At 43.5% G+C, this 18,027-nt stretch overlaps 1 protein-coding gene across 1 annotated transcript; it reads left to right on the forward strand.

Annotated features, from left to right (window-relative positions):
* The first annotated feature begins 1,170 nt into the window (after positions 1–1,170).
* mst1rb (macrophage stimulating 1 receptor b) lies at positions 1,171–16,984 on the forward strand. Its single transcript, XM_071529486.1, has 20 exons — positions 1,171–2,375; positions 8,038–8,212; positions 8,323–8,445; positions 8,953–9,123; positions 9,245–9,405; positions 10,047–10,182; positions 10,407–10,543; positions 10,872–11,051; positions 11,507–11,606; positions 11,749–11,967; positions 12,101–12,247; positions 12,718–12,871; positions 13,060–13,149; positions 13,303–13,518; positions 13,683–13,763; positions 14,299–14,480; positions 14,625–14,734; positions 14,950–15,115; positions 15,731–15,867; positions 16,753–16,984. Exons 1-20 carry the CDS (start codon positions 1,171–1,173, stop codon positions 16,982–16,984), a joined length of 4,122 nt encoding a protein of 1,373 aa, XP_071385587.1.
* The last annotated feature ends 1,043 nt before the right edge of the window (positions 16,985–18,027 follow it).

Consider the following 18,027-nt stretch of genomic DNA (forward strand, 5'->3'; position numbering starts at 1 on the left):
TTGATGTATAGACACAAGACTCTTGGCTTCAAACTTTCCCATATGACTGCTAACAGTAAGGATTTCTGCCATTTTCACATAAACATATCGATCAGTACGAAGTCCCCCCGCTGCCCACCTACCAATAGAAATCAGAGTTGATGAAATTCAACGACACGAACAGACAAGTCGTTCCTTCTTCACCTGTGACTTTAAAAGGCGCACGTTGTATGACCATCAGTCCGTGCGCATCTTTCCCCCAGAAAGGCACGTAGTGGTTGTGACAGGAATGCAAAGTAGAGAGGCCAGGGCTCTTGAACGCAGCCGTACTGTGATGTGTCTAGTTAATGATCCACCCAACAACTTCTGTTCAGTGTGAGGACAAGGCTCAGGGTTTAAGACACGGTTCTATTTGGTTGACTCCTGTTATGAGACTGATCAGGATGGATTTGTGAAGACAACTGGATAGAAGCCCAGCAGATAAACTGTGTAACAAATAGTGAACAAAGGCCATAAACCGGGTTCATTACTATGACACTGATTGCAAAAGAGCCTGACTCAGTTGTGAGTGGAAAGAAATGACAGATTAGGAATAGCAGATTAGGTAGAAATGCATAAACATAGCCAGACAGCAATGAATGACCTCTGCAGGAAGTCACTATGAGTACAGTTTCATACACAATATACTACGCTGACTAATACCAACACAGTTTCTCTATGATTATGTAAACATTTTCCCTCACTGTTTGCGGTGAGTCAGAGGAAGCTTTTATCTGAAGCACTTTATGACCACATGTACTTATTATCATAATCCCTACTGTTTTTCTCAACCAAAATGTTTGGCACCATAGACTCTATTAGGCTTTTAGCATTGAACATAATTAAGTGGACTGATATTGATTTCAACCCTGTTTAGTTACATGGCACAATCGCCCTCAAATAGCATGTCAGAAAAACAATATTTCATCATCTTGCAGGTAATGTAACATTACTTGAAGAATAGTGGTAGATCAATTTTGTAGAATATTTGTAGTGTAAATAATTGCTCAGTGATTTAATGACTTATCCACTCTGTAATTTCCTCTATTCAGGTATCAGCAGCTGGTCTTGAGGATGCTCTTGTCCCAGCATCAGACCTGGAGGTAACCTAACGTTGTCTGTGCTGTCGCCCCCCTGCGCCCCAGAGTGGAGATGGTCCACTGGACCACACGGTGGGGGACATGTGTCTGGCTCCAGACTCTGCTGGCCTTTGCCTCGGCCAACTGTCCCTCGATGGCAACCAGCCCAGTCAACTTCTCAGTGGTTTACACCATGCCCTTCTTCCAGGCCCGCGGCCCCATCCAGAATATCGTCAACAACTCGCTGTACCAGGAGGTGTATGTGGCTTCTCAGAACGTGATCGAAGCCGTCAACAGAAGCCTGGAGAAGGTGTGGGAGCTTCGCACCGGGCCGGTGGGGAGCCCGGAGTGTAAGATATGCGATCTGTGTGACATTGACAAGGATCCCAACTTCTTAGAGAACACGGACAACAAAGTCTTACTGTTGGATACTCTCTTTATGTATTTATACTCTTGTGGAAGTTCTCAATATGGCGTGTGCCATTTCCACCAACTTAACACAAATGGAGAACCGCCTTCTCTTTCTAAATGTTTGTTCAGAAAGGAATCAAACTCAGCTGCCTACTGCCCCGACTGTCTGGCCAGCCCTCTTGGTACCAAAGTCACTATGGTGGAGGAGGGCCAGACTGTCTACTTCTTTGTTGCTGCCACTGTCAATGACAGTGTGACCCAACGTTATGGGAGGAAGTCCATATCGGTTCGCCGGCCGCTGGCGACAGAGGACGGTTTCTACAGAGATGTGCGTGGCCTGACTGTTCTCCCTGGCCTGCGGAGGACGTACAATATCGAGTATGTCTACAGCTTTTTCACCCAGGAGTTTGTCTACTTCCTGTCTGTCCAGAGAGAGAGTCCTGATCAGGAATCGTCTCCATTTCAGACTCGCCTGGGCCGGCTCCCGCGGAATGAATGGGAGATGAAGAGGTACCGCGAGGTGATCCTGGAGTGTCGGTTTGAGCCGAAACGTCGAAGGAGGAACGTGGCCAGCGAACCCTATAAGGATGTAGTGTACAACGTGGTCCAGGCAGCCCACTTTGGGAAGGCAGGCAGAGAGCTGGCAGAAGAGTTGGGGGCGGAGGAGAAAGACGACATCCTCTATGGGGTTTTCGCTGTGACCGATGATAACGGGGTGACGGAGCATGACTCGGCCCTGTGCGCCTTCCCCATGGACAACGTGAACAAGGCGATCGTGGACGGGGTGGACGACTGCTGCGAGTCTGGACCGGAGCAGCTCTCCAGAGGGCTCTGCCACTTCCAGCCCTGTGAGAGCTGCCCCCTGAGGTGAGCCACTCACGCTGATTAAAGTGGTCATAGGTCAACACTTTTTTTTTTTTTGTATCTCCTGTCCATAGACTGTCTTGTCCCTTTTTAAATGAGACAGTACCAGTGTGACTGATTCATGACCTAAGCCTTTGACTCAGTGTGACTGATTCATGGAGAGCTGGTAAGAGGGAGGCTATAGTGTCTGCTGGATAAGATGATCCACAACTTATGAAACATCGTTGTTAATGTGTTGGCAGCAATACAGACCACTGACCCTCCGATTAACTCACTTAAAATAGGACATATCTTATCTGTTCATACCTATTTCTCTGAATCACATCCATTTCCCATCCATTCATCAGGATGACTATTTGCTGACTCAGAGTGCAGGTATCATAACATGTGGGTGTGTCGCCTTTAATAACTCTCAACATGTGCATAAACATGGCAAAGTGAAACAGTGTAGTGGCTTGGATGAAATCAAGCAGTGGTGGTCTAAACCTCAATTTGCTAAGTTTGATTTGCACAGGAACACTTTATTTGGATAGTCGAATGTTGATATCCAACTATCAGGTGACAAAAATTAGATGTTCAACAAAGTGTCACTTGTGTATTCTCCACAGAATATGTACCCCTAACCCTGACTTTAGCTTAACCTTAACCCCAACCCTAACCCTGACCCTAACCCTGACCCTAATTAACATTAACCCCAACCCTAAGATTAACCGTAGCCCAGACACTGAATACCTATAGTCTGCTTTTCACACAAGTATGAGTATCACTTGAAACTCAGCAGACTTGTTAGTGACATTATATAAGATGAGTACCAACATTTGACTATCCAAATAAAGTATGACCAAAAGATAAGGCAAAGACTTGCAGGTCATTGTTTTCTAATATGAATATCTAACAGAGTAAAGTAAATGAATACTAATAAGAATTCCTTTGTTTGGTCTTTTAAACATGGCATGAAATGCCCAAGGTGTAATCTGCTACTGATCCTGGCTGGATGACAGCTAGGGGTTACCGATCATCTTGCTACACTGCAACAACATTGATTATGCATCGAAGTTGTGCACTACTGTGCAGATTTACACAGTTTATTGTCTTGTGAGCCCTACATAATGTTCAGCTCCTCTTTTTTTTGGCCTGGGGTGATCATTTACTTTATGCACATTCTCTTCATCTTGTATAATATTGTCCAGATGACATGCCTATGAAACAGAAAATGCACTGTAGTACTTTACTAAGATTCACACACTTTTTGAGATAAGAAGACTGTCTTTGAAATAAGGTCATTTGCATCCCAGCAGGCTAAGGAATGAAACTGGACCAATTGCATGAAAACTCAGTGTGCACTCAATGCTAAATCTAGGAGAACACCCACTGGATACAAAGTTCTTTTTGGATGGAAAAACAATATGGAAAAAGTAAGCCTACACACTTGTCATTACGCACAAGCAAATGGCTGAATGAATATTGGAAGGAGGCCAACTGGGAGTAAGGCCAGTTAGCTTTATGACTTGTTTTCTGCATCATTGAGTGAATCTCTCAGGTCAGACAGGAGGAGGGTATTTTTTGACTTTGCTGATTTGATCTTGTCAATCAAATGAAGTATGTGTAATTGCTGTGGGAACATATTTAATACTATCTTATCAAGTTACATAACTGGCTTGATATGATTTTCAACATCCTTTTAAGGTCATATTCTTTAGTTGGCTATATATTTTTTGGAATAGGTTAGCATTGGTTATTAATTCTCTTGGCAAAAAAGTATATTTCTTTAGATGCCATGCATATTTCCCATAATCATTTTTTTCATGCATGTCCTTGACTGCTGACTGCTGGGTGAGGGTTGAGGATAGGGTGGGGGTCGGGTCCTGAATTTACTTAAAGTAGATGACTGCTAGTTTGAGAATTTGTAAATCACTAGGAAAGTATGAGACCCAAGAACTCCCAGTATTGAGAAATTGTTATTGGAACTGCAGAACTAAAACATACATTTTGGATGTTGTGCCTTTGAACTTGTGGTTGGAAAATAGATGTTGTGTCCTTGTCAGAAACAATACTGTGAAGTGATGTTAGTTGTTCTAAATGGATCTTTTGGTAACAAGTATTCTACCTATGCTATAAATATTTAGGCATGCTCGAGACAGTAGCATCTCAATGTTCTTGGACTGACTCATGGTTGAAACACAGCAGTTTGTGTTCAGCCATTGTGCTGCTGAAAGATTGGAATGGGTTTGGTTTTTGGTGAAACACAAGCTGTTTAGGATGTTCTGTCCTTTATTTGCCTTAGAAGATACAGTTTCCACCTGGAGTAGTGAAGTATGGGATTCTCCTGAGGCCTCTTACTGTTGTGTTGCCCTTGGCTGCTAGTCTGCATGCTGAGCGACCTGCCAACTGGATTGTCCAAGAATCTGAAATCCTGGTTCTTCCATCTCCCAGCAGCTCAAAACAAAAATGCTGCCAATAACATCATCTGTGCCTCACATATAATATATTTGTGTGCTTTTTGAGTAAGCCAGCAGCGTATTAAGGCATTACAGAGTCATCGAATTGAATGACGCAAAGAGCACTTTTATTTGTATGGTTCATGCGACACCGTCTGTCCCGACACCCTCTGTTGCTGCTTTTTCTCCCTAGATGTTTCGAAACCATGGAAACCCGTGATCGAGTCAACTTTTGGCCATCAGTGTCAGTTGGCACGTAAAGCAAGAACACTTGGATCTAACCTCTTTCTACTATTGAGGCAAAAGGGTTGAATGGGCTCTCAGTGAAATCTGTTCTATTTTACTCCAAAGATTTAGTTGGGCACAAGATTAATGAAAATATCATCTCACTTATTATTATTACTGTTATACTATTTTTCAATGGTGTTTCAGAGGTGTTACCATTGGGAGACTTGTTATTTCTTGGTGCTTAAATGGTATCTTGACCTTTTGAACTTTAGTCCGCTTCATCTTCTGTTGTCACCTTATAGAAGACTAATTATAGTCTCTGTCCTTCAGCTTCCCAAGTCATTTTTTTCTTCAGCTTTTTAGGTCAGGAAACTGAATTAATGCGTAGGCTTTATGCTCCTCTGGGGAGCAGAGGTGAGTGACATCAGTCAATAGCAATGCTTTTTGTGTGCTTTCCCCAAGCACCAGGTTTACATCATGAGATTGGATGGTGGAGGAGGCATAACCTTCCAGTATTTTTTCACTGCTCTCTGCTTTCCCAGCTTCTTGTTTTCAAAACACCTCACAAGAAGGAAACTTTTATATAGGACTAGGTTTGTTTTTAATTTGTTTTTAAGAGAACACAAATCTTGTAACGTGCCACATGTTTATTTTTACTTTTGTCTTAAGAGACATAAGTGTAAGCCAGTGTCAACATGAAGACTCCCTTTAAATAAACAATGCTCCACCCCACTCTGTATCTATAGCTACAAGGCAATCATTCTGTCAGTGCAGCACATAATCATTTATCAGTGGCCTCTTCAATAATGAAAATTATCATTTTTATCAAAATTGATTCACCTTGTGCTTCTGGTGTGTCAAAAACTTTGTTTCTCTGGTTGCCGTGGTGACTGGTGCAGCTCCTTCTGCCAATGCCCAAACCAAATAAGCCTTGTAACCTCATACTACGCTGTTGCATTTTTCTCCTGTTGAGTTTTTTTATCCTCTCAAATGCAACCACTCAACCTGTAAACCACTAAAATGGTAGCAGCCAACATGCCCAAGCAAACAGCTAGATAGTTGTCCTACATCTGCAAATTTCCATGAAGAGATTAGATTAGACTACTAGATCAGATCTGTGCATCAAATTCAAACAGTCAATTTAATTCAGCTGTTTCTGACTGATTTTGTTGCACAGATCTGTACACTATGATCAATGGATGAGTGATTGCCCATACATGGTAATCATTCCTATATAAAATGCTTTTCTACGAGAATCTGGAAGTCTTCAGGATTTGTGAATGCATACTCTGCAGCCAGGAGCTGTCAAGCAATAGATTAGAGATTTTGCAACAGTGACACCAACAAAATATGAGCTCCTACGCTTAAGCCAATACAGTTTAGTTGGCTTTAAAGCAACATTGTGGAAAATGCCGTACTGTGAATGCAAATAATCTGTTGACATGTTAATTTCTACTGGGCTGACGCATCATAGAATGAAAATGTGATTTTAAAACACTGATATAGCCTTCACATAAGGATGTTTTCTGACCTTAAACCTGACTGAACCACGGGCACACAGTAACCACAGCAGCACAGGAGATCATACTCCTCACTGTCTGTTTTTACTGTATCTGAAAAACTAACCATAAATTGGAGGAGAACCCTTGCTTTGAAAATAAAAATTAAAAAAGTCTAAAAAAAAATATAGCCACAAGCAGCGATTGAGGGTGATCAGTCAATTTGATAAGACAGACAGATAGACAGATAGACAAAACATTACAGAAGGTAGAAGACACACAAAAAATGACATGTTGTGAAGATGGAACATGCAGTCTAACACCGGCTTTTGTGTTGGCCTGTGACTTCTGTCAAGTTAATCTTTTCATTGCAACCACATTGCTGGAGTTGTTCGGCCAAACTTTCTATTACTTGTCCTTGATGACTAATGACTTTGGAAAGGACAAGTCTGGATTTGAACCCACAACCTTCCACATGAAAGGCTGATGCTTTACCTACTGAGCCAAACACCTGTTATACATTTAATGGGGAGAAACTAACTAAAGGGAGAAGTAGTGTGATACTGCAACCTATAATTGACAGACTGACAGTGCTAATCACTTTATAGAACATTGGGCCTCATGCAAGAACCATTCGTATGAACAGATTTGTTCTTAAATCACTCGTACGAGCAATTTAAGAGAACTTGCCGCATTCACCAATTTTCTCTTAGGTACGAACAAAATGTACGAGTGGTCCAGACCTGTTGTACAAGTCACGTACAATCAACCTGCCGTTCTCCAAAGCAAAAAAAAACTTTGTTGTTGACTAATGGATTGTATCTCTGTCACTTTGAAGAAATTTTTAGTTTGAATATATAAATGACACTGTAAAGTAATGTATAATCATGTTCAGATTAACCATTACAGTGGTTACAACAACAGGAAAAATAGCAAGAGAGCACTGCTGGCTTTTTCAAAAGAAGGTAGTGCGTAATTTATTTTACCAGAGCCGCATAAAATCTCATAAGTATCCATGTGGGTTAGTAGCCTATAAGTGTGCTCAATACAAAGACAAAAAACACTAGGGAGGCAGAGGCGAATAAAACAATACTAAATCACATGGGCCAGAAAGCCGCTGCTGCACTGCTCTCTATGGGTTGAAAGGTCTGGCCACACCCCAATCAGTGACGACAATCAGGTATTTTGCTACTGACAGATGATGTCAAACACCTGCTTTGAGTTTTCTACACTGTGTGATTTAGTGTTGATTTACTTTTAATGAAACTTCAAAATTGTCACTGTTCATCAGGGACTTGAACTCACAACCTTGTGGTCCAAAGACCTGAGCTTTACCACTCTGCTAACTTCCACTTTGCTGTGTGCCACAGTGGGGAAAACTGAGAAGTGGGTGGAATTTGCAACCCACCTGCCAATTTTAGGTCTTATGGTTTTTGCTGCACAAACACCTTTAGCAGGGAAAAATAATAATAAAAAGAAACATTGCCTTTGGTACTAGAGCATGGAGAACAACGCCACATGCCGGGACCAGCCCACGATGGTGTCAAAGCCCTACTACAGAGTGGACCTGTTCAACAGGCAGATGAGAGACGTCCTGCTCACCTCTCTGCTGGTCACCACCATAGAGAACAAGACCGTGGCCCACATCGGCACCTCTACCGGACGCCTGCTGCAGGTCCGGGACTTCTTTGAAAAAATACCTTTAATTAGATTCAAAAATGACTGTTGACTGTTGTATTAATGCAATCCAGTACTAATGATAATCTGTTGTGTGTGTGTTGGCAGCTTGTGTTGACAAGATCCAGCCCTATTATTTTTGCCAATTACTCTTTGGTAGAGAACCAGAGGGTGTCCTCCATTGCTGCTGTGTACTCATCAGAGTATCTTCTCTTCGTGGTTGGAGACAAGGTACAGGAGCAGTCCGATTTCTTTGAATGAGAGAGTAAAGCAATCTTTCAGATCAGATTTAGTGAAGCTTACACGATATCACGGGGTGGCACAGTGGCTCAGTGGCTAGCACTGTCACTTCACAGCTAGAACGTCCTGAGTTCGACTCCTGGCTGTGGAGTGTGATGTTCTCTCTTGGCGTGGGTTTCCTCTGGGTGCTCCGATTTCCTCCCACATTCCAAATACATGCAAGTCAGCTGGGGATTTTAAATTGCCCATTGGTGTGAATGTGAGTGTGATTGTCTAGGTGTTTTAACCTGTCCAGGGTGTTTCCCTGCCTTCCGCCCAGTGACCCTGAAAAGGAATAAGTGGTTAAAGACAATGAATGAACATGATATTACTCTGTAGTTTGGAGGCAGGGCGAACATATCCATAGCCACAACATTGATATGAAATACCAGAAGGCCCCTGGAGATCTTTGTCCTGGTAGTAAACTGGAATATGTTACATGTTATCTCTTGGTTTCAGATGATTCAGGTGCCCCAGAGAGGGCCAGGCTGCCAACACTTCCTGACCTGTGCCATGTGTCTGACAGCCCCCAAGTTCATGGGCTGTGGCTGGTGCTCTGGAGAATGCTCCTGGGAGAGCGAGTGCCACAGTCGCTGGAGGAACGAGTCCTGCCCACCCGGCATCACTGGGGTGAGAGTTCAGTAATCCTTGGGCCTGTTCTGAATCTAGAAGTACACAAATGTCCCGCCGTGTAACTATTGCTAACATTTCATTTTAAAGCGGTGCTATATATACCTCTTTACTGACACAGTTCTTCCCACGGACGGCGCCCCCTGATGGCCAAACAGAGCTAACGGTGTGTGGATGGGAGTTCCAGTCCCCCTTAAGACCTGCTATCACCTCCAGAACCCACCAGGTCCGACTAGGACTGACTGCCTGCGCCGTGCTGCCGCTCAAGAGCAACAACACACAGTGAGTATCAATGCAGGGCGCATTCTTGTTTCAGATACCATAGCGATTTAAAGGAAAAATCCACCCTCAGATACTTTTACACTGTTAGTTATCATCAATCTGTCAAAACACAACATATCTTGTGGCTGCTTTGCATTCTGGTCTACTTTCTGCTACTGCTGGTGGAGAAATTGGTGTCTCTGCCTCTTCTATGATGGGTTTCTCCCTGTATGATTGTTGAACATCAGTGCAAAATGGCGAGACTAGAAAGAAGCTTTCAAGTTGATTCTGAGAGACTGACACCAAAACCTGACGTTTACTGCTGATTCCATTTACTGCTAACTCCATCTGATGTAACGTCATGTTGTCTATGTTTGGCCAGTTATCCACAGGAATAAGAAAATTACACCACCAAACAACAAAATGAGTCCAACAGCTGTTTTTAGTGTGTTTACTCAGAGAAGACCTAATTCTAGTGGGGATAATCTCATTCAAAAGCAGTGAGTTGATTTAACTCGAAAGCTGTATTTCAGTAGCCAAGGTTCTGTCGAGCAGAAGAAAGCGTGTGTTAACTCACCTTAAAATCCTACTGTGGCTGATGTTGCAGTGATGGTAATTTGCCACAGACATGCTGATTAGTGTTTTGCTGTGCCGCTCCTCAGCCTGGTGTGTAAGAGCCGCTCCGGGGCCATTGAGCTGTCCAAACCGGTCAACGTTACAGTGGAAGTGCATGAGGGCAAGGTGGAGGGACGCTACTCTATTGATGGGAAGGCAGAGATGCCAGGGTTCACGTTTGTGGTAATCTTGGCTATTCTCATCAACATACTTCCTCACTACAACATTACACACTGCAAATAATATGCATCTTCACATATACATCTTCCTCTGCCATTTAAACCTGTACTGAGTTTTAAAAATCTGCCAATGGGGTGAGATCATTTCATTTCTGTTTTAAGAATTGTCTTGCATTGCATTGACAATGCATTGTTTTACCTACATGGCTTGATAAACTTTCCCTCCAGATTCCCAACATCACAGAGATCCAGCCCAACTACGGGCCTCGTGTGGGGGGCACACTCATCACTGTGACCGGGCCTCACTTGGATGCTGGAAAGACAAGGAGAGTCACTCTGAACGACGAGCCCTGTCCTATAAAGAGGTGTGGTCTGGAAATACTTCTCCTTCTGTGTTTTCAGCCTGATCATCTCACTGACCTCCTGTTGTTGTAAAGTTCAAAGTAACTGTTGGCATGACAACTATGTGTAGGTGTCCTACTTTCTAGGGGTTGAGAAAATATGTCACTGCACAAAACATTTTTATTTGCATTGCCTGTTAACCGTACTTGTTCCAACGTGTGTGTAGAATAATTACGGTTTGAGAAACTGCACACTAACTCCCTTGGCATCCAAAGACTGACCTTATAGCCACCTCAAAGCTGTACAATGTCCTTTTCTATGGAAGTTAAACAACCCGCTGTCTTTCTGCAGGGTCACAGCCCCTAAAGGCAATGTGTCCTCCATCATCTGTCTGTCCCAGCCCATCTCAGAGGTGAGGGACGTCCCGCTCAGCGTCTTCATCGACAAGTCTCCTGTCCTCACCACCAAGGTGTTTTACTACAAAGAGAACCCAAAGATTACAGCCGTCCTGCCTGACTGCAGCTTCGACAGGTAGGCCAGAGAGACATCAAGCATGCCCGTTTCTGGGGGAAGTGAGGGAATCACACACACACACACACACACACACACATACACACACTTCTCTACATAACATGTGTTATTGCTTATCTTATTCTGTTTGTTTGCAGTATTTTGCTTGTATTACTTCTTTTTAAATGCTCTCATATGGTTATTATTATACCATCTTTGCATGTTTTCGATATTGTCCTCTATTGTCTTTTGATACTTGTGATCAGTTTGGTTTGATTTTGATCTGGAAATCAAGACAAAGGGAGTAGGATAGATATTTACATAATTGGATAGTTATTGAGCCTCTCACTATGTCATATTCTTTCTCACGTGATATATTCAAATGTACCAGGAAATTATTTATTTTGCTTGCAGCCTGCCCCGCCATTATGAAAATGTAACCATCACTCGTATTTGTCTTTGTCTTTGAACTGCAGGGGTTCAAAGATTGTGATTGAAGGGAGGAACCTGGATTCTGTTTACCAGACCATCATCCGCTTTAAGCCCAATGAGAGCCACCTGCGCCCTGTGACCAGGGTATAATCATCACATTGTAGATAAAATCCATTTATCTTTAGCAAGTGTCCAATAACTTGATTTCCCTTCTGTGTCATATACTGTATGCCATGCGCACACACTCACATTTTACTGTAACTGTATGCACTTTATTTTGTTCCAGGAGTGCAAAGGCAAGTCCTTGCCCACGAGGATGGAGTGTGTCACTCCTGTGTTCCCGCGGGACGAGACGGAGGAAGGACAGCTCTCCTTCGACATGGACGGAGCGGTGGGACTGTGGAACAAAGAGTTCTCCTACCACCCCTACGGCGAGCCCATACCCTTTGAAACAGAGGGACACGTGCTGAGTTTGTACCCTGGCTTTGACGAAGTGTCACTACATGTAAGGGCAGTGCTGATTTGAATTCCACATATTGTATAATAAAATTAGATTAAATTCTATAAATGGATTTGTCATATTTATTGTAGATTTTTAAATCATTTTTTATTTTCCAATCTTCTCTGTCTGTACACAGCATCAAAAGCTGAACCTTGTGAGCTCCTGCATGACCATCATTATGACTGTGGCAGGCGTTGACTGTGATGCCAAAGTCCTGGACAATGAGATCACCTGCAGGATCCCCAAAAACATGACTATCCCCAGCGAGGGGCTGCCAGTGAAGGTCAGTCAGGCTGGAGGTTCAGCTGATGATTAACTGACAGACATACAGGATCATCCCACTAGGGGCCCGCTCACCAGCTCAGTGTCAGAGTCATGTAATAGAAGAGATTGCTTTAACTTACTCGTCAGGCTTAAATAGTACTGTTGGTCTAATGCAAGGAAATTAGCCAGCTATTATGCTTTCACATGCAGGACCCACAGCCTCACAGCCATGCAGGTGTGACCCCAAGTAGAAGTGGTAGTCCTTATTTATTAATGTATTTATTTATTTATTACATTTCTTTGACGAGACAATGCACATTAGTATACATTGCTAGTATAAATGACACCCAACACAGTCTCTCTTATATAAACAGCTTGAAACGGTATAATATGGTGCTTTCCTAATGGGAAGGTTTAAAAGGAAAAGGGTCAGATTTGCAATATTAATGTTATTCGTTGTGTTTGATGGACTGTAATCGGGTCCTCCAGATCTCCATCAACGGGCAGGTCCACAACGTCGGCACAGTGCTGAGGGTCAGCAACCACTACATGGTGGGAATCGTCCTGGGCATCCTGGCGGCCCTGGTGGCCGGGGCCGTGCTGGCCTTCGTTGTCATGAAGCACTTGAGGAAAAAGAAGAAAGGTGAGCTCCTCTCTCTTGTGTGGACCTTGACCAGACCTGTTTATACAACCGCAACCTGCAGCGGCTGGGAATTTGGGATGGATTACACAACTCTTTCAACTAGAACATCCCTAGCCTTGCATAGGATGTACATGTCTTCTTATTCGGTGGTTGATGATTACAGAAATGTGTTGTGAAATGTTTTTCAGCCTCCATGGTAGAGACCCGCTTGGCCCAAAACGCTAACCGCTCTGGTACCAGCAATGTGGAGATGTCGCCTGTTGGGGACTACAGGAGAGGTGACATCCTATCTAAGCACACATATCACACACCCTGCTGTAACTATGTATTGCTTATTTGCCTCTGTTCCACAAAATTAGATTCTTATACTCTCTGCTGTCTTTATAAATCCCTTCATAACAAGTAACCCTCCTGCCCCTGGCTCTTACCAGTAGTATCCCTGAGTCCCACCACCCAGCTGGCGGGGCCGGTGGCTTTTCCCAGCCTGGCCTATGCTGCAGGCAGCATGGATCCTACCCTCACGCCCCTTATGCCCCCAGAGAAGATCTCCATCTCCAGCTTTAGGCCAGAGCTGCTGGAGGAGGTGAAGGATGTTCTCATTCCAGCTGAGATGCTCGTCGTCCAGCACCACCGGATCATCGGGAAGGGTAAGGAACCCATCTGTCTGTGTGTGACTTGGTATGCAGTCTTGCATGTTGTTTACCGATGCACAAAGGCAAAGGATAAACTGTGATATTTTGAAGAAACCACAGTAATCCTGTCCTTTCTCTGCCTTTCTCTCTTCTCTTTCTTCTGTCCCTCACTCCTCCAGGTCATTTTGGCACGGTCTATCATGGCTACTTCACAGACCACAACAACAGAGAAATCCACTGTGCTGTCAAGTCATTGAACAGTGAGTCATATCTCCTTTAAAGCACCTCAGGAAAACACTAGACAGTTTTTTTTAAGGGTAGAGATTACTAGACTTCATGCATAGGTACTGTAACTGTGTGATTCCTCATTGATTCCCATAGGAAATGTGGGTCATGTGGGTCAGTACTCATCATCATCAGTAACTGGCCTTGTTATTTAAGTGGTAATCATTGAGATCCTTGTTTTTTTTTATTTTGGCGGCATCTTTGGTGCTAAGCGCTCATTGCTGTAGTGTTTCTGCACTGCACTTCCCAGAGATCACCTGTCAATCAAACAGTGTGTCCAGCACTCTGACTTGTTTCTTTTTCCTCTGATTGTCTGTTGATGAAGTTTGAGTTTCTGTAGGTGTGATAGGTGTGTCCACAAAACGTGGTCCACAAAACATTTGTCTATATGAAAATGAACTATTACTTTCAATTAGGCCAATGTATGAATGTCTCTCTCTCTCTCTCTCTCTCTCTCTCTCTCTCTCTCTCTCTCTCTCTCTCTCTCTCTCTCTCTCTCTCTCATCCCAGGGATAACAGATGTAGAGGAGGTGGAGCAGTTTCTGAAGGAGGGCATCATAATGAAGGGTTTCCATCACAGCAATGTTCTCTCCCTGCTGGGCATCCTCCTGCCTCAGGAAGGGCTCCCTCTAGTGGTGCTGCCGTACATGAAACACGGGGATCTGCGGCACTTCATCCGCTGTGAGAAGAGGGTGAGACCGCTTACATTAAAACAGTGGAAATTAATAATTCGATGATGAATTTATGTATAGCCATCTGTTTCATCTATGTGAAACATTTCCAAGTGTTTTAATTCAGCATGTTTGTCATGTTCTTGTGGGATTTTTTTTTTTTAGAACCCCACTGTGAAGGATCTGATTGGCTTTGGGCTGCAGGTTGCCAAGGGGATGGAGTATTTGGCTCAGAAGAAGTTTGTGCACAGAGACCTTGCAGCACGCAACTGCATGTGAGTCATAGCAAAGAGAGATGCAGAGAAATCAGCAATTTATTCACTGCCATTGGGCCTAAATGCCTCTTTGATTTAGTATAGGGGGATGTTACAGGGAACTAAATCGGTTTAGGTTGTAATCCATTTGCAGATGTATTATGCATGCAGTACTTAGCTCCAATGTTTGCTGCTAAAAAATATCTACCACGGCGACCCCCTTTTTGTGTCCCCAGGCTGGATGAGTCGTATACAGTCAAGGTGGCAGACTTTGGCATGGCCAGAGATGTTTTCGATAAGGAGTACTACAGCGTTCAGGACCACAGGAAGGCCAAGCTGCCTGTCAAGTGGATGGCCATCGAGAGTCTGCAGACACAGAAATTCACTTCCAAGTCAGATGTGGTGAGCGAAGGAACATCTACTACAGTATAATCAAGATCACAGCAGTGGTTGTCACCCTTTTTTCTGCTGACACACACTTCTGCGATACTAAAAGGGACACCGAATTAATGTATTGTGACTGATGTATTTTTGCTATAGGTAAGATTATACAAAACTGCATTACCTTGGAAGGAAGCGATTCATTCTAAGGTTCATAAATTTGAACATGGTGCTACATGTAGCATTTTACATCAATGAATCATTACCACATTAGTTTTGAGATATTAGTATAATTACCGTAAACAAACAAGACCAGTTGCCGAGAAGATTGGCAGCCTTCACTGGCCTCTACACAGTATTTTACATTGCATGCCATCTGGTCGGATTTTGCTGGAAAAATACTGGATTGCAGGAACCATTTTTACTTTTCATGAAATACACAAATGTATTCCAGTTCCACTGTTGTAACTGCATAGTTTCAATGTCATGTTAGCTTAACTCATCGGAATGCATGTTGGCTGTTATCAAGGCTGTGATTGGCTCTTCTTGCTCTTCAAAACAAATGCGCTCAGACAAGCCACTGGGAGTGTGTTCTATACATGTGGTGCTGAACTTGTTTTGCCCTTCCCGATGCAGTGGTCCTTCGGTGTGCTGATGTGGGAGATGCTGACCAGAGGAGCCAGCCCCTACCCAGAGGTGGACCCTTATGACATAACACATTACTTACTGAAGGGCAGGAGGCTTCCCCAGCCACAGTACTGCCCTGACCCACTGTAAGTAGTGGTTATGATAGCACTGTACTGCTCAGTTTGTTGGCTGACTCCAAGTGCCTTGTATTCTGAGGAATCACTGAATCCCTGTTGCTGCTGGTTAGGTCACATACAGTAGCTGTGCCATAAATTCAGAGTTCAGGAATCGTTAAGTATGAATATCCCTGAGAAATGTTTACATCTACAAGGCAGAAGAGAAAGGCTCCTGGCATAATGTCCTGGCAGTAATAGAAAGGTGTCAGAGTGGTCACACAGAGGTGGTAAACCCGTAAATTGTCCACTGCTTCATATTCCAACATGGTTAAGCAACGCAGTTTGGGAGTTAATGTTTATTGCTACACCTCACCTCAAAGGCTTCCCGCTTCACTTCCCACACACGAAAGCACACACACACACACACACACACGCACACACACACTGGTGTGTGATTACAAGAGAAAGTCAACATGTTTTTCCTGTGTTTTTGGAAAGATTTTAATGATAAATCCCATGGTCTGCGAGCTTTTGCTCAGTGACTTAAAGAGTGTTGGAGAATAAATCAACCATTTAGAGAAGGACTGCAGAAGGAAAGAACAAGACATTGCTGGGTTTCTTTTGTATGTGGAAACAAACATGACTCACAACATTTCATACTGATAACTCATTGTGAGCCACAATTGGATTTTAAAGTTTATTTGCACAGATACAATAATAAGACAGAAAGACAAGACAGGAAGAGCATCAGCACATCATGCAGATGTATGAATACGCACATGCAAATGTGCAAAAACTCACACCTTTTATATAACATCTCGCCTTTAAAAGGACAGAACAGAAAAACAAAATGCTAATAAGGCAAGTAAAATTTACATTTAAATGAATACATGACTCAGACTCCTCGTTCTCCAGGTACAGCATCATGCTGCAGTGCTGGGACCCTGACCCGGAGCTGAGGCCCAGCTTCGCCACGCTGGTGTCGGCCGTCCTCACCATCCTGTCGGGGCTGGAGGGAGAGCACTACATCAGTCTGAAGGTCACCTACGTCAACCTGGACCAGCCGCGGCCCTACCCCGCCCTCACAGAGTCTGCGGACGAGTACGACTCCACAGACGCTGAAGACTCAGGCTCAGACTCTTCCTGATCTCCTCTTCCTCCTCCTGGCACTTAACTGCTATCGGTGCTAACAGCGAGAGCTCAGAGCTCTGCTAGAGGGTCAGACCAAAGTCTTTTACCAGCTGTAGTGCTAATAAGAAGCATCTGAAAGAGGGGTAGCCTATAGGAAACAGTTGTTGGCACTGTAGAGGGCTTTCAGGTGAGGTAACCCTCTGGCGGCCATTTTGGAGGTTCTTAGCTCTTGGGCAACAGCTTTTTAACTTTCTAAACGGACGACTTGGCCCTTTCAACAGAATTCATTAGGCATAGTTAATTTCTGTGCAATTTCTGGATGGGAACTGATGATTTCACCACTGATACATCTAGTCCATTGTGTGTTTAGATTACGGTGACCAGACGTCCCGGTTTGTCCGGGATTGTCCCGGTTTCAAGATGGGTGTCCTGAGTCCTGACAAATATCTGTAAAACACTAAAATGTAGGGGTTTTCACCATTCACTACCAAATTGTCCCGGTTTTCACCACAATTAAAATAATAATAATAGCATTATACTTGTTTTCAGCACTTACATAGACGTTTATCATGTTCTGTCCCGCTCATTATTACCTAACCCAATCAAAAAACATAAAAAATGCACCACATGAACTATGTTTTGGTGGATTTTTGGAGACAAAACATCATTTTTCGTTTGCTGTCCATGGTGTTGAAAGGTGCAGTCACTAGGTGTGCTAAGCGCTGAAATAATTGTCCCCCATCCTGATGAAAACGTGCACGTGCATGAACGTGCGATACACTTAAGGGTCCTGGTTTGGGGGTTTGAAAATGTGGTCACCCTAGTTTAGATAATGTCAGCCTGTTAGCTAACCACAGTATCTGGTTAACTAACTCATGCTGTCTTGTTGTAAACACATGTGATATGCCTGCTAGATATCTATAGAAGCTAGCGTTAGTAGTGACTAGTAGTCACATGTTAACATTAACATCAGTTGCTTTCACGCATTGTAATTAGCTAACAATGCTAAAAACCAACTGTGTTCATGAAGGTTAACCAAGGTGAAGCTTTTCAAATGCC

The sequence above is a fragment of the Centroberyx affinis genome, unplaced genomic scaffold (assembly GCF_046629955.1).
Source record: "Centroberyx affinis isolate AG114_WGS23_722 - 3 ecotype Tasmania unplaced genomic scaffold, CSIRO-AGI_Caff_v1 ptg000126l_1, whole genome shotgun sequence".
NCBI classification, from domain to species: Eukaryota; Metazoa; Chordata; class Actinopteri; order Beryciformes; family Berycidae; genus Centroberyx; species Centroberyx affinis.